The 16,407-nt window shown below is 39.5% G+C and overlaps 1 protein-coding gene across 1 annotated transcript; it reads left to right on the forward strand.

Moving 5' to 3' along the window:
- Nucleotides 1-931: 931 nt before the first annotated feature.
- LOC109635226 (exportin-5) lies at nucleotides 932-13,207 on the forward strand. Its single transcript, XM_020096267.2, has 33 exons — nucleotides 932-1,196; nucleotides 1,682-1,803; nucleotides 1,891-1,963; nucleotides 2,222-2,359; nucleotides 2,569-2,751; nucleotides 2,882-2,908; nucleotides 3,002-3,187; nucleotides 3,638-3,714; nucleotides 3,799-3,843; nucleotides 3,946-4,036; nucleotides 4,161-4,244; nucleotides 4,360-4,485; nucleotides 4,834-4,924; nucleotides 5,026-5,154; nucleotides 5,369-5,484; nucleotides 5,589-5,744; nucleotides 6,356-6,397; nucleotides 6,487-6,576; nucleotides 6,683-6,882; nucleotides 6,968-7,070; nucleotides 7,569-7,750; nucleotides 7,912-8,012; nucleotides 8,100-8,196; nucleotides 8,298-8,434; nucleotides 8,618-8,715; nucleotides 9,006-9,052; nucleotides 9,179-9,285; nucleotides 9,667-9,726; nucleotides 9,827-9,918; nucleotides 10,004-10,111; nucleotides 10,764-10,901; nucleotides 11,207-11,371; nucleotides 11,626-13,207. Exons 1-33 carry the CDS (start codon nucleotides 1,095-1,097, stop codon nucleotides 11,770-11,772), a joined length of 3,660 nt encoding a protein of 1,219 aa, XP_019951826.2. The 5' UTR covers nucleotides 932-1,094; the 3' UTR covers nucleotides 11,773-13,207.
- Nucleotides 13,208-16,407: the final 3,200 nt, after the last annotated feature.

The raw sequence follows: 16,407 nt of genomic DNA on the forward strand, positions 1-16,407 counted from the left end.
GTATTTTTTTGACCTGACAAATATTTGCCCAGTGCAGGAAAGTTCACTTTACTTCAGCAAAAGTACTAATAACACACTGTAATAAAAGCCCTACATTCAGATACAATAGGGTGGAATGAATATACAATATTAAAGGTCTGTGCACGAAGGCCACAGAAAATAATGAGTAAAGAGTAAAATTGTTTGAATCAATTCATGGGACAAGTCAGGATTTCCCCCAGCAACATCCCCAAGTCTCTTACAAATACTTTATCGACAAAAATAAATACAAAGAAGGAAAGAGAGACGATAGAAAAAATATTTAAGAAAGAAACAAAATCTTAGGAAGATATTTTACGTTAGGGATATGGAAGGAAACAACAATTGATGAACTTGAATTAAACCTTAACAAAGTTTTGGGAGATCTTCTTTCAGTGCGTAAAAGTACGTATTATCTTGCACACACAGTAAATTGCGTTCCAGTGGTGTTTCTTTATTTTAAAGGGATTGTTTCTGTAGGCTATTGAGCATCCAAATCTACAGCTATAATTTCCAGTATCTGTGAGGTCAAAGGTTAGGTTCTTAATGCAATATTCACACGTGGTAGCTGTGACTGTCCACACTGACCGTGAGGAGGAGAATCATCTCTAAAAGAAGTTTCAATGGAAGTGATGTAGAAACAGCAACAACAAAAAACTGTATATCCTACTTTGTAAACCAAAATGCTCCAGAATTAAATTGATAAATGAGACAAAAAATATGAATAATCAGAGACTGACAATGTCCATGTCACAAGCTTTTGAAATAATTAAAATGAAATAGAGCTTGATAAAAAAAGAAGGTTTATTTACATACACATGGCTAACACTTTGCATAGGTTTTCAGGAGTGATTTCTCTGTCGGCCTATAGACGATCTTTAAAAAAAAAAAACACGAGTTGCAACTTCAACTCCCAGAATCCTCACTCGACGGCGAGCGACCAGGCTCAAACTCGCAACAAGCGGCAGCACAGTCAGCGCACGTTGGTGAACTCGGCTCGCTCCGTCTGCTGGTGTTTTTGCATAAGGGAGCTGTTCGCTTTCTTCTCCGCTCAGTGTCAGACTCCACCTGAAGTCATGGCCGACCCGGTGGCTGCCGCGTGTGAGCAGCTCGTCAAAGCTGTGACCGTGATGATGGACGCGGAAACGAGTCAAATATACCGACTGGAGGCCCTGAAGGTAGCATCGTTGTGGGCTGCTAGCATTGCTCCTAGCTAGCCTAGCTTGTCATTCATGTGGCAGTTGTTGTGGGAGTTGTGGAATAAAAAGTGTTTTCTTGTTGACAGCGTCATCGCTCTCACGAGCTGTTTGTGTTCACTTACTGTAGCTACATTAGCAGAGATGATGTCCAGATGCTGTGAGAGGTGGTGGGTTTTCCACAGTCATCACCTCACCACCACCCTGCTGTCGATCCACCTCCATTCATCCATCCATCCATCCATCCATCCATCCATTCATTCATTCAATCATACACATGCAGACATACTTTAAAACTGAGGGTTGGTTAGCTGTATTTAATTCATGTATTAACTGCAACGTCGCGGAGACAGATGTTGCTGTATCCTCTAGATCCTGACGTGTAACATGTAGACTATATCTGGTTGTTTTAAGCATCATTAAAAACATGTCGTCTTTAACACAGTCTTTGTTTTTTTTTCCTGCAGTTTTACGAGGAGTTTAAAGAGACAAACTCCTTCTGTGTCCCATGTGGCTTACAACTAGCCGACAAAGCCCAACCAGCTGTTGTGAGACACTTTGGTTTGCAAATTCTGGAGCATGTCATCAAGTGAGTGTAACGTCACCATTATATTCAAAGTACATAACATAAATGCCAAAAGATGCATATCTGACGGAAATTCTGCTTCTCTTGCAGGTTCCGATGGAACAACATGCAGCAACCAGAGAAAGTCCAGCTGAAGGAGTGTGCCATGCAGCTCTTAGCAAATGTGAGTAGAATAGTAATAGGCTACTAAGAATAAAACTGTGATACACCCTGATGAAGGCATAAAATACACCCATTAAAAATAAAGGATATTTCATGCCATTATTTTTTGATATGTATTCCCTTCCATTAGCACCAGTGGTAAGAGGGACACCAGTAGTGGTCCTGCCACCTCTCTCTTTCAAGTGATAATTTGTCTTGGGGCTCAAGAATGTCAAGGTTGCAGACAATTCTCTCTGATGCATATTTTGTGGCTCATCAGGGTACTCATTCTATCCTGGAGGAGGAGAGCCATATCAAAGATGTCCTGTCCCGGATCACAGTGGAAATGATCAAGAGAGAATGGCCTCAACACTGGCCAGATATGCTGAAAGAGATGGAGGCTCTCACTAGCCAAGGGGTAGGTTACATATATAGTGCACTTCACATGGTATTTGAGTATAATCATATACAATAACTCACATGGCTTCATCATGTCATCTTATCCACTGTTTGGCATTTACATCCATCAGCAACCATTTATATTTTCTGAGCAAACTGTCAACAAAAGACTTTTAAAAGCAAAACAGTTTTTAAAGTAAAACAAAAACTCATTTGCACCTTCCACAGGAGGCTCAGACAGAGCTGGTGATGATGATCCTGCTGAGACTGGCAGAGGACGTGATCACCTTCCAAGCATTGCCCACCCAGCGACGCAGAGACATCCAGCAGACACTCACCCAAAACATGGAAAGCATCTTCAGTTTTATGATGGCAATTTTGCAACTCAACGTGGAGGACTATCGAAGACTGGTCAGTGCCGTGTCATCCTTTTATTTTGTAGTAATCTATCTATAAATACATTATGACAATTTTATTTATACTGCTAAAAGCAGAACTTTAACAGTGAAGTCATTTTTGTATTGTTTTTTTTTTTATCCAGAAAGGATTACCTGGACATGAACTAAAAGTAAGAGAACATCATTATCTACATATTTGCTTTAAAATGATTCTCTTATTAAATGGATTATTAATTGATTACTGTAATTTTTTCCACACACAGGCTAGAGCTCACTGTCGAGTCGCTGTGGCTACGCTGAACACACTTGCAGGCTACATTGACTGGGTGTCGCTGGTGTACATCACCTCTGGAAACTGCCATCTACTGGAGATGTTGTGTTTACTGCTGAGTGAGCCAGAGCTGCAGCTGGAGGCAGCAGAGTGTCTGCTCATCGCAATAAGCCGGAAGGTGAGCCACAGGGAAAAGTTAAGATATAATGTGTACCTAATAGCTGTAAAGAGATTATGGTTGTCTTTGTATTTTAGTTAGTCACTAGATACTTCCTTTAAAACATTGTACCAGATTATAATGACATTATAAAGTTAGTCTATGAGTCAGTGAAGGAAATGGTGCAGAACCAGAGCTGCAGTGCTGCCATGTGGTTATTTAAAACACAAGACTTTGGACCCATAACTCCTGAACTGAGGGGTGTGGAAGACAGACTCTTTCTCTCTGGATTCTTAGACAAATAGGCAATTTTTGTTTTCTCAATTCTTACATCACTTCATCAATCTAGTAAAAATATTGAGTAATAACAAAACCTCTGGGATAAAAACCTCATAGATACACATTCTTGTATCCATGGCTTATTGGATAATAATAAAACTGTATATAACCAAATGTGTGATTCTGCCACAGGGCAAGCTGGAGGAAAGGAAACCATTCATGCTGCTGTTTGATGATGTGGCCATACACTACATCCTCTCTGCAGCTCAGTGAGTACAGCTGCTCTCTCCGTCATTCCTCTTCAACCTGCTATTTTCACTATTACTGAATGCTTTGTGTTTGTCTGGCAACAGGTCTGCAGATGGACTGGCGATACGTAAGAAATCCCCTGAATCACAGTAAGTAATGTGAAGTATTTTCTTACTGTGGAGCACAGATGCAGAACAGGTTATTAAATATCTGGCTGTGACTTACAGTCCTGTGTTTATATGTACGTGTAGAGCAGTGGAGGTGGTGGAGCGGCGTTACGTCTTTCTGAAGAGGCTGTGTCAGGTGCTGTGCGCTCTCGGAGGCCAGCTCTGCCCATTAGTGGTGAGGTTGTCCTAATTTGTTACACACACAAGTTATGTAAAATCACACAAGCATCCTTTTACCTCACTTGTCTAGACTTTCTGTTTATGATTGATCATTGGCAAATACCCTGTTACCTCCACAGGGTTCAGACGTAGAGGTTGAAATACCTGCAAATCTCAGCAAGTACATGGAGGCTCTTTTATCCTTCACTACACATTCCAGTCAGGTGGGATGACAACTGTTCTAAATGCCATTGTTACAGACTGTATTTGAGTAAATAGAATATTTATCAGCTTTGTTTGATCTATTCACTTATGACCCCCTTCTCTTCTTCTGTGCAGTTTTTGAAATCATCCACTCTGGCTACTTGGGGAGCTTTGTTCAGACATGAGACGATATCAAAGGATGCGGTTGTTAAGGAGATGGCCGTCAAATACCTCAAAGCATCTATGACCAACCTCATCAAGGTGGGACAGAAGTCCTTTTTACACAGCGTTCTGTATGAAATGTGCAAAGACAGAATGCAGGGCATTGCTGTTCTGAATTTAAGCTGGCTCTCACAAAATCAAACTGATGTCTGTTAAAAATTGAGGTGGACAGGTGGGACAGCAGGAAAGTAGGCGTTGTATCTGGGCTTTTGTGGTGAAGACCGAGCTGTCAATCTACGTTCCAACCCTCATCTAGGGTCACAAGCTCTGTGTAGTGACAGAAAGAACGAGGGCGCGAGTACAAGCGTCCAAAATGAGTTTTCTCAGTACTCTTGTCACACACAGTGTTTTGTGTGTAAAGTTTTTGTCTTTTCTCTCTCTTTCAAGACTGGCTTTCCATCAAGATACAATAATCCAAGTTGTGAGTACTCCCGTGTGGATTTTGACAGTGACGAGGACTTCAACTCTTTCTTTAATTGTAAGTATTGTAGAGTTACTGCTGTTTTGATCAAGGCATTTAGGTTTATTATATAGATTATTGTCTCAATGTTTTTTATGCTGTGTTTTTGTGCTTCACAGCTTTTCGAGCGCAGCAGGGAGAGGTGGTAAGGTGTGCCTCTCGTGTTGTTCCTCTGGAGGCCTTTCAGATAGCAGCGGAATGGTTACAATATCAGATTGTCAGCCCTATTGATATTGGGGATACCACATGTAAGTGTGTTTTTTAATCAATGAGTAATCATAGAAGGGTAGTAATAATATGTATCTTTGCTGGCGAAGCTGTTTGTAGTATGTAAGGTAGATGTGGTTATCTACTTGAGTTATCTTTCATGAGACAACTTAACTTCAGATCTTTTCAGTATAGACAGTCAATGAAGTGTGTATGCAGCAAATTAAGTTTTCTTCTCACCAAACACCTCACTAGCTAAGTCCTCAGAGGGCCTATGTTCCCTCCTGTCTCCATCTGTGGTTCAGTGGGATGCGATGACTGTCTTCATGGAGTGCATGGTCACACAGATCTTCAAAAATCTGGAAGAGGAGGTAACGGTGGCAACTACCAGTATTAGAAAGAAACTACGTAAGAAGACAATGTGGATTATATTGACATAAGGTCTTGCCCCCTCTTTCTGCCTCTCACTTTGTAGAAGTTGCCAATAGATCAGAGCATGAAGCTGCTGCAGGCCGTGCTGGACTATGAAACCAAAGACCCGCTCATTTTGTCCTGTGTGCTCACCAACATCTCTGCCCTCTTCCCGTTCGTCCTGCACAGACCACACTTCCTGCCACAGGTCCTCTACAAGGTCAGCTGAGACATAATTGGTCACTTTATATAATGTGTGTGTATCTACTATGCATGTGTTGTCATTGTACCTACAAGCATATAAAAATGTATGTTAAATATTTACCCGAATGTAATTCTTCTTTAACACTGACATTAGAAGATATATACAGGTTTTTTTAAAGCATGTAAACCTGCTAAAAAAGGCGATTATTTTTTCCCCAGTAGAAAAGTTCCCTTTGTTTTTTTCCCCCCCTGGTGAGTCATGTTCAACAGCAGAAACATGCTGACAGGAAACATAACAGAAGAAAGCCCCATGGAGACCAGTGACAATGTTACATAGTGGTTAAACTTTAATATCTTTTACTTCAGTCCCTATTTCAAACTTAACTACGATGACTGGATGATTTTCGCTCTCTTGCCCAGGTTGCATCATGCATGATACAAACACTAAAATGGCTGTTGCACGAGATGTACAAAACAATAAGTACACAAACCTTCAAGGCTATTTACGAACCAAGGCAGCAAAGTTTAATGCTCATCATAAATGTCATTCTGGAAAAGTTGCAGCATCAGTGTAGTTGTGGACTTGTGGAAGACATCTAATTTCCCTCTCTTGTCTTGTCCCCACAGCTGTTTAAAGCCACCACATTTGAGGTCAGTCAGGACACTAAGGTGAGTTGTCCTAACAGAGAAAGAAATCTTCAATATTCTTCATGTCCAAGACTCCAGAAATATATATATTCACACACTGACATCCTCAGACACCTCGGACCAGAGCTGTGAAGAATGTGAGGAGGCACGCCTGTTCTTCTATCATCAAAATTTGCCGGGATTACCCACAGTTCATCCTGGTAAATGCCCTTATATCCCACAAAATATGTACCTGAAGTAAGCAGTGCTAGTGAATGGGTATGATTCAACTCTGTGACTCCTGAACGATACATTTTTCCTCTCCAGCCTTGTTTTGACATGTTTTACAATCACGTGAAGAAGTTGTTCTCGAGCGACTCCGCACTGACTCACCTGGAGAAATCGTCACTGATGGAAGCGTTGGTGCTGATCAGCAACCAGTTCAAAGACTTTGCAAAGCAGAAAGCCTTTCTCGATGAGCTGATGGCATCAGTGGTTGCAGAATGGACATCAGATGAGATGAGACAGTGCGTATGAATTCGATCTGATTTTGCTCAAATTGTACGTTTTAATGTCTTGACAAATAACTGAATGTTATCCCCCATGTTTCAGTGTGCTGTGTGACCCTGCCGTGTTCCTGACATTTGTTGGAGTTGATCAGGTGGTGGCTGAGCAAAGTGCAGATACAGACACATCGGGCCTTAATAGGGGGCGGGTAAGTGTTTTAGTGTAAACTGAGTGTGTGACAACTAAAAATGTTTTTTTTTATGTGTGAGCTCTGAGGACAACAGGTTTTTATTCTGACAGGGAATTTCTGTCACTGGGTTTTTCAGAGGTTGTAGACAAATTGAAATCATTGTACACTTGTTTATTTTAAGTTTAACGCTACAAAACACTGCGCTTTAAAATAAATTGGACACAAGGTTAACAGATACAAAATATAGATGCAGATTTTCAACTTAAAAGATGCCAGAGATATGTACATTTTCCAAAGCACCAGGTGAACATAATCAAGTTACTCTTTGAGAGTTCAATTCTGTCTTCAACTGTCTGATCAAATATCAATCAATCCTACAGAAACACTTGCTAGACAGAATATGTTACTTTATATTAAGGTGCAGCAGTGCTTGAATCTTAACGCTAACTGTGTGCATGCTAATATGGTGCTAATATATTGGTGTATATTTACCGTGCCTTTCTGTTCTTCCTCTAGCTGAGCTTCTGTATGTATGCCATGTTGGGGGTGGTGAAACGGGCGCGTTGGCCTGCAGACCTGGAGGAAGCCAAGGCCGGTGGCTTTGTCGTGGGTTACACCCCCGCTGGAGCTCCCATCTACAGAAACCCCTGCACTGCACAGTTTCAGCTCTTGTTGCCCAACCTGCTGGCTCTTATCAGGTATCTCATAAAATAACCATATCAGATCATTTACACACATTATGGGTTTGGTGTATTGTAGTGTAATGACCTAATTTTTAATTTTGACTTGTCTGTGAGTTATTGGTGTGAAACAGTTATCAGTGTGTTTAACATTGTCTCTTATTTCATCCACATTACAGGACTCACAACAGTCTGTTCATGCCAGAGAACATGGCTCGTCTGAGTGAGACCTTCTCTCGGGTCCATGATGTGATGGATGCAGAGAAAAATGTGGTTCTGGGTAGGAGGAGCCTTCTGTTCATATTTTTTCCTACAATAAGCCATCATCTGAAAAAAACCCTTCTCAATTTGTGCTTTCTCTCTCCAGGGCTCTCTCAGCATTCTCTGGATATTTACGACTCTCCGGTGTACAGAAGTAATCTGGAGCGCATGCAGGGATTTTTCTCCACAGTCTATGACAACTGGTAAGATTTGTTGTTGTAGTTTTTATTTAAGTATTATTTATATCACACATGCTGTGGCAGGTTATATCCTACATCCTCTTCTGCACTCTGTACCTCTGCAGCTTCCATATCCTGGGAAATGTCGGTCTGTCCCTGCAACAGGAATTCTACACCATTGATAGGTTGGCTGAAGAAATAGCCGGCTCTGCTTTCGTTTCCCTCGACCACGTGCCCGACCACAGACTTCGCCCCATGATTCATATCCTTATTTGCTTTTCTTCCATTTCATTTACCTTTTTTATCACCAAGCTTTAGCCAGTAGTTTGATGATAAACATCTGTGTACAAGATCCTTTAATAGACTCATTTAAGCTGATATTACTCTACATGTTAGATCTGAGTTATTGCTCTATGTCAACATTCAATTTCCTTAACAAGTGCACGGGTGTTTGTGAGGCACTTAACTCTATCGTGTCCTCAGGAGTACTACAACAGTCTACTTTGCCCCCTGCTGGGCCCTCTGTTTGCCTACATGCAGCAGGTCAGCATCTCTCCACACTTCACACTCTTAAGACTCCATCATTAATCTCACCATGGGGCTACATCCACACTGATATCTATTTAGTTTTGCATTAATGCTTTACTGTTGCTTTGTTTACATCTGATGTCCACGCTACTCTAAAATACTTGTGTGAAAGTAGATAGTTGTAGCTTTAAAATGCTGTTTAAAAATGTGTTCGTGTGGATGGAGCCTTAGATTCACTTAGCTGCATTTTCTTTTGACAATGCTCAGCCTTATTTCTGCATTTTCTTATTTTCGTCATACTGCAGAGACTCAACAGTAAGTGGCAGGTCATCAACCAGAGGGCTTCTGTGAAGTAAGTAATGGGAGAGTGTTTGTATTGCAACTGTGGTGAACATTGTGTGTATGTAATTCTTTGATGGTACACCATGTCATAGTTATAAAATGGATATGTGGACTGATGACCTGTTTGTGTTTTTAGTGGCGAGGAGGAGGAGGTGGTGGTGTGTCAGGAGAGCCAGGTGACACAGGAGATGTTGGAGGAACAGCTGGTCCGGCTGCTCACCAGAGAGCTTCTGGATCTTCTCTGTAAGTTTTCATTATCTCTTGTAGCAAGGAAAGTGCAAATATCAGCCATAATTCTTAGATAATAGCATAAACTGCACCTCGCAGTTTATGCTAAAAGCATATAGAGGGAATTCTTAAGATAATGTTTATTCTAAAATCTGCAACTCATGTAATTGTTATAATGTTATTGCCTCATTAACTGGATTTAAATAAAACACTTAATTGTCAGATTTCTCTGAAATGAATCACAAGGTGGAGCAGAGTGTGGTTTTTGATGGTGTGTTTCACTGTGGTACTAAAAAACATGAAGTGTGGGATTTCAGGACTCCCACACAACTGCCTGATCAGCTTTTACTGAGTTGAGTATTTATGGGGCCATAATACTTCATTCTTCTCCCCTAGCTGTGAGCTGCATTTCCAGAAAAGTGCCTGAATCAGCAGCAAATAAGGAGGAAATAGAAGGTGAGAGTCAATTGAGCTGAAGTTTGAATGAATGGATTATGTTTGTTTGTTTTTACTCTGAGGACCATCTCATAGTTTTGTTTGAAATGTTTTAACATAGAGGAAGACATGATGACGGAGTCGGTGCAGATGGCGTGTCCCCAGCCCACAGAGGAGCTGACAGAGTTGGGAAAATGCCTGATGAAGCATGAGGTCAGCCTACAGCATTAAAACATTTAGAGGACCTTACAGTCACACATTGAATACTGTAAATAAACTACTCCTTTTCTTTGCCTAGAACATCTACATGTCCTTGTTGACCCTGTCCTTCACCTCACTGTCATGGAAGGACACCACCAACTGTCACCGCACTGCTTCCTTGGTCTGCTGGACACTTCTGCGGCAGGTAGTCAATACTCTCACTCTTCCCTTTTAGACAACAGAGCTGGTTATATTCTATATATTTTTGTTATTATACACAAATCCCACGAAAGAATCATTGTCCATAGTTTGTTATTCTGTATGTTCATGTTCATCATGATAGAAGAGCCTCCATCATCCCTATGGGGCAGAGGAACAAAAAACATTGGCGTGTGTGTGTATTCATCCCTCTTAATTAGAATGAAACTTTATCCACTAAAGTGAAAAATTGTCTTCTGCTCACCAAAATCAAATAATCGACAGACACACAAAAATAATTCTTGTAGTAGCCTATGTGTGGATTTGGTATCACTTTGTTAGTTAAAAATACTTATGGCACTTGGAAAGAATACATTTCTTCTACAGCACCCCCTGGTATTCAGAAGCTCAAGTGGCCCAAGAGAGGATAGGAGCTTTCTTCCAGGATGCTCCTTTCTTCCTCGTCAAGAGTTGGGTCAAGAGCTTCTGGGGTTTGCTGACTTTTACTTTTCCATAAATGCAACCCTAGAACGTCTGTCTTTTTCTTTTCCAGCTTTTATCTTTAATTAATTAAATGTGATTTGAAAGGTTTCTCTAAAAGTATCTTAAATTCTAAAATTCATCTTCAAGTTTTCCTGCCTTGTTCACTGTGTCTTTAGGTCGTAGGGGGTAATCTTCTACCTGAGGCAGTGACATGGTGTTTTACCAGTGTTCTTCGAGGCCTTCAGGTTCATGGGCAGCATGAAGTCTGCAACTCGACCCTCTCTCAGCTGGCCATGCTCATCTATGACAACCTGGTGAGACTAATGGCAGTAATTGTAATAGCAGCCATTCCTGATTTTTTCTCTACTTTTTGTTTGGTTTATTTTACCTCTTAGAATTACACTCTTACTCTGTGATACTCCAGGTCACCTAGGACTGCAATTAACAATCATTTAATGAGAATGTCAGTCATTTTGCCTTGTATTTTATTCATTATTTTTTTGTCTATGAACTGAAGATAGACTGAAAACAAATGCCAAATAAATTGTACTTCTGTGGTAAAGCAGTTTCTGAGAATGTCCTTGCTTGTGCTTTGGTCTGTCTGTCTGTTTGTCTTCAGCGGCCTCGCTACATGGAGCTGAGAACCGTAATGACCCAGATCCCAAACATTAGTTTGGAGTCTCTGGACCAGTATGATCACAGGCTCGTGGACCCCAACGCCCAGAAGGCTGGAGAGAAAAAGAGGAAAGACCAGTTCAGGAAGCTCATCGCAGGAACTGTTGGGGTAATGTCACCTTTAACCACTAGAGGACAGTGCTTCCCTATGATATCACACTGGAGACAGACATCAGAAGTGACCAGAGAGACAGGCCATAATAGTGCAAGTCATTACTCAGCACAGTGATTCTGGCGGTGTTGTAAATCTTACATGCTGCAGCTCAACAGGAGCTGTACAGTCTAATGAGTCTAATGAAATTCTTTCTGGTGGATCTCGGATAGCTCTGTTTAACCCCCCCTCTCTCTGTCCCCTGCCAACAGAAAGCTCTGTGCCAGCAGTTCAGGAAGGAGGTTCATATCCGGAATCTTCCATCCCTCTTTAAAAAGCCAAAGCCCGACAAGGATATACAGAACACTGAGGCATTAGGCCTGGCAGCTCTCTTCTCCCCGGAGAATAATACCCTGTAGGAACACGTAATGGTTTAAATGGACTACATGCTGACTGAAGATGGAGTTGTGTGTACAAACCAGGGGTTTCCCTCACCATCCTCCAGCTGGGGCAGCACCGGGCTACCTAACATATCTGTCAGCGCTCCTGTTTTTCAAACACTCGTCTTTTATTTTTGCCCTCATTGTGCCACAACACAATATATTTCCAGTAGCCATTTGTTCAGGCAAGATTCACACAGAGCATCCCTTTTAAATTCCATTGCTCACTTCTGCTCCATTCCCTTTAACAAACCTTAAAGGAGGGTGTAGGAAATATTTTGGATTAAAAAAGCTCTGTTGTACATTCTGTTAAAGAATGAACTAGATATCACCAATATTAGCTCTTCTGCAGACGCTCTGCTGAGCCACAAACTTACCTTGAAATAGGTCGAGATTCTGTCATTTTACTTTTTACCTTTTTCTTTTTAAGGAGCTAAATTTACCTATTGCCCAGCACGCCATAGAAACCTTCATTTCCGAGGTGAGTGTTGGCAGATATGGAGTGTGACCATGCTGCTGCCGTCAAGACTTTCAAGTCAAAAAGAAAAGAAGATAAAAATATGGGACAAACCCTGGTTCACGTCTGTTTAATTTGAATTTTCATGAATTGTTATTATACTTTTAATTATGAACAACGGTTTTCTGGGTAACAGATATTGCACTGTATTGAACAAGGCATTGATTTTGCTTGATCTTCATGAGCACAACTAACACGACCCAAGTACTGTTTGAACTGCTCCTTTAATGCAGAACACATATCATACTATAAATAATACACTCACATTTCTGCCAAAACTCTCACATTAGACTTGTTAATTGTGTCTGAGAAACAAAACCTATTCAAGGACGGAATCAAAAACTAACGAGTAGCTTAGTCCAAGTGTCTCTGTCCTCTAGCTGTTCAGTTGCTGTTTCTCGTGTATTCTGTTCCCTGTGTTCCTACTGGTATTAACCACCATGAAAGAAATTGACCCAGCACTACATTCCATTCAAGGAATTGTTTTTAAGCCGAAATTTTTGGATGTATTTTTGCTCTTATGGAGCTGTCATGCTAGAGAGTTGTTGTGTTTTAACTATATTTTGTGTCAAAATAAATGGGAGTTATTTTGGCTTGGAGCGAGTCCCCTGTTAGATGCAGATTTTTGCTAGTTTGCTCTAAACACATTCACATTCTTCTCACCAAGAAAAGAGAACATTAGTGTTTGAGTTAGATTTTTTCAGTGAATTGATTTACCGTGTCTTTGTGACAATTCTTCACATGTGGACATTTTTTTAAATGCGTGCTCAACACTAAAATGAACAATGTAAATTCATTGTGCATTGTAAAATGTATAATGAATGAAAACAAGCTTTTAAAGGTGTTGTGTGGTTTATATTTACTTTTTTAAGTAAAATAATTTAAATTTGTCTAAAATTCATCTATTGATTTTAAATTTAGAATAAAGAGAAAAGAAGGTTTAAAATTGCATCGACTGCGAATATTTTACTTTATTATGAAAAACGTTTTTTGTGAAATTACACATAGTTGTAAATAAAATCCTAAAAAGAAAAAAATGCACCACGTGGAAAATAATTTATATTAAGTCAAGGATACCTTCAGAAAAGACTATGTTTTGTTTGCTCCTGTAAATATTTTACACTGGTAACTTAATATTATAATGACAGTGAATCTTCACACTAACATGTTTAAAGTCAGGGGTAAGTTGAAAATGTATTTAACATCTTAAAGATGAGTGTAAAGATACAGATAGAGCTCATTTTAATTCAGTGTTTCAAAAGAAACTGAACACATTTCCACCAGAAATATCCAAGACTATATTTATCTTTTTATATAAGATTTGTTTTTTTACATCATTATAATATGATGGTGAAAATAGGTATTTTATTTCTTCCTATGGTGTCTCCCAACTTCTCCCTATGAGGTTACACAATAACCCCAATAAAGATTTACACTAAATTAGATTTCCACATCACTAAATAAAAAAGTTTATTGTAACATATATTACATATATAGTCCAGTACCTTGTTCTATCGTATATTTAAGGTTAGTATCAGGTGTTAGTGATGGCAATTTTAATAACATAAACTACAGTGAAACTTACCTGGAGGATAGAGTTCAATAATTAAAATTTAAATGTCATCAGGTGAATTCGGGCCCTTTTTCGTAAAAGCAGTTTGTCTTGAGCAGCTCAAGGAAAGTCACTTCAGACTCCAAGCCTGTAGGTGGCGGTGGAGAACCGTTTGCCATGTGCCGGTGGCAGCACAGCGATGAGCGGTGAAGACGCTTAAAGAAGAAGAACCGTGTCATGGCTCCTGAGTGTCCGCAGGCGCCACGTTATGAGTTTGACAATGAGAAAATATTACACGAGTGTTTATGGTTTTAATGATCACAGTGAACAGGAAGTTAAATCTTCTACAAGTTTCTATGTCAGTAAGAAAACACAGCGGAGCGAGAGAGAGAGAGAGAGAGGAGGAGAGAGACACTGCGCACAACAGAGACACGTGTGTAGTACAGTGTGGTACAGTATACTACAGTGCATCACAGTACAGTAAAGTTCACTACAGTACATTATAGTGTAGTACAGTATATCACAGTGCAGCACAGTATAGTAGATTACAGTGCAATATAGTAAATTACAGTGTAGTACATTACAGTGCAATATAGTAAATTACAGTGTAGTGTAGTAGAGTACATTACAGTACAGTACATTATAGTGCAGTACAACAACTTGAGCTATTTTAGAGTTTCTCTATTTTCTATTACTGTAAAGTCAAACTCGTTTACTTTTTAGAGGAACAATATTGAGTTGTCTTTTTTCACTTAACAAGTGTATGTGACTTATTTCACAAATTAAACAGACAAGTCAGTTTTATTGATTCAAATATCCAATGATTACTCCAATAATATTAAACTAGTTCTACATATGAGTACTTTTATTTTAATCAACTTTAGTGAATTTTGCTTGCCTTAGTAAAATTTGAATGAATGTACTTTTCTCTGTAAGTATTTGTAGAATTGCTACCTTGCTACTAAAGTAAATGATGATCTTTACATAATGACCCAAGGTCTGTCAGGTTGTTTCAAGTTCAAATTTTAGAATGGACTCACATCTTTATGTCTGGGATGGTTGGAATGGAAACTGGTCCTCCTGCAGGATTTCTTCATATTTGCAGCACATCGAGTAGACAAGACATTTGATTTGATAATTGAGAGATTAATTAACAGGTTAATCAGTAAAAAAAAAAAAAGAAAGTTCCTCCTGTTTATGGCTCCGGATCTGCATCATCAAGGCCAGAGGATGTAACTCTCCACATTTAAATACAAAACACAAACTTTATATTCACTAATCTTTTCCTTCATGCTGCTATAGGGTCTATAACACATTTAACAGTACGTTGCTCCTTAAGACAGAAAGAAAGGAAAAGACTTCAACATATTTGTTTAAACATTACAGTGGATGTTTTGCGCAGATCTTTAGTCTTTAATATCAAATATCTACTGATGGTTCAAAACAAAGTAGTAATATAAAACAAAATAACTGATTGTATAATTTGATTGCATATGAATGGATTTGTTGTTTCCCCATGAATCTTTGTAAATCTCAGTCAAGTTGCACGGAGAGTCAGTCTCGTCCTTCCTCAGATGCCACTCTGGACACATGGCTTTATGTTGGTGATTGTCTTATTCAGAAAAGAATTGTTTCCTAAATGGTGGTTTTACAGCATGAAGTAGGTCTTCATCCTGGATCTCTGTACTTTGCTTAATTCATTTGATGCTCTACCTTCACAAACCTTCGGATTGCAGAGAAACACACTGCATGGCACTGCCACAGTGATATTGCCTGATCAGCTTGTGAAGCTGCAGTAAGCCTTATGGAGGCCGGCTACACAAGCGTCCATCTCTCCTGCTCAAGGCAGATTTACAACAGTGCTATTTGATGTAGGTATTCCAAGCCCTAGAAATCGTTCCAACAATATTTTCATGAGTCCCTGTCATGTAACAGTTTAGAATATTCACATTCTAACTCTTTCTAATTCTCGATGTGTGCAGATCGAGGAAGTAAAATCACTTCTCATACACACATGTGACCTCCATTCAGCTTAATTATGAAACAATTGGCCCCACTGGTGATTATTTGAATTTGTAATGGGTAGAGTTGTTTATTTTATTTAGATTTGTGTTGTTATATCTTAATATAACAGATTTTACTTGTATGAAAAACATACTAAATAGTAACAATAAATCCACTTTTTCAGCACTGGAAAACAACAGTCAATGCAAATATTATTTTAAATAGTTTTGTGAATCACCAGCAGAATTATCAGTTACTCTTTATAAATCATCAATTATTAAAAATGGGTGGGGACACATGTTTGCTTGAGCTTTTATCCTGTGTAATGATTATTGTTTGTAGCTTGTGAATGGTCACTGTGGTGTTGACTGAACCACTGCTCTAATCTTCCTAAAATAACTTTAAAAAATAATATTGGAGATTTAGTGTCACACTTCTGAGTTTCTTTATTTTAAGTTAATTAAGACACGAGCTTGTTTCCCAGCAGCAGCTTCACTACTGCTCAGCAACGCGGTTGCCGGGCAACGCGGAAGTTTCAGGT

The sequence above is a fragment of the Paralichthys olivaceus genome, chromosome 14 (genome assembly GCF_024713975.1).
Source record: "Paralichthys olivaceus isolate ysfri-2021 chromosome 14, ASM2471397v2, whole genome shotgun sequence".
In the NCBI taxonomy this organism is placed as follows: Eukaryota; Metazoa; Chordata; class Actinopteri; order Pleuronectiformes; family Paralichthyidae; genus Paralichthys; species Paralichthys olivaceus.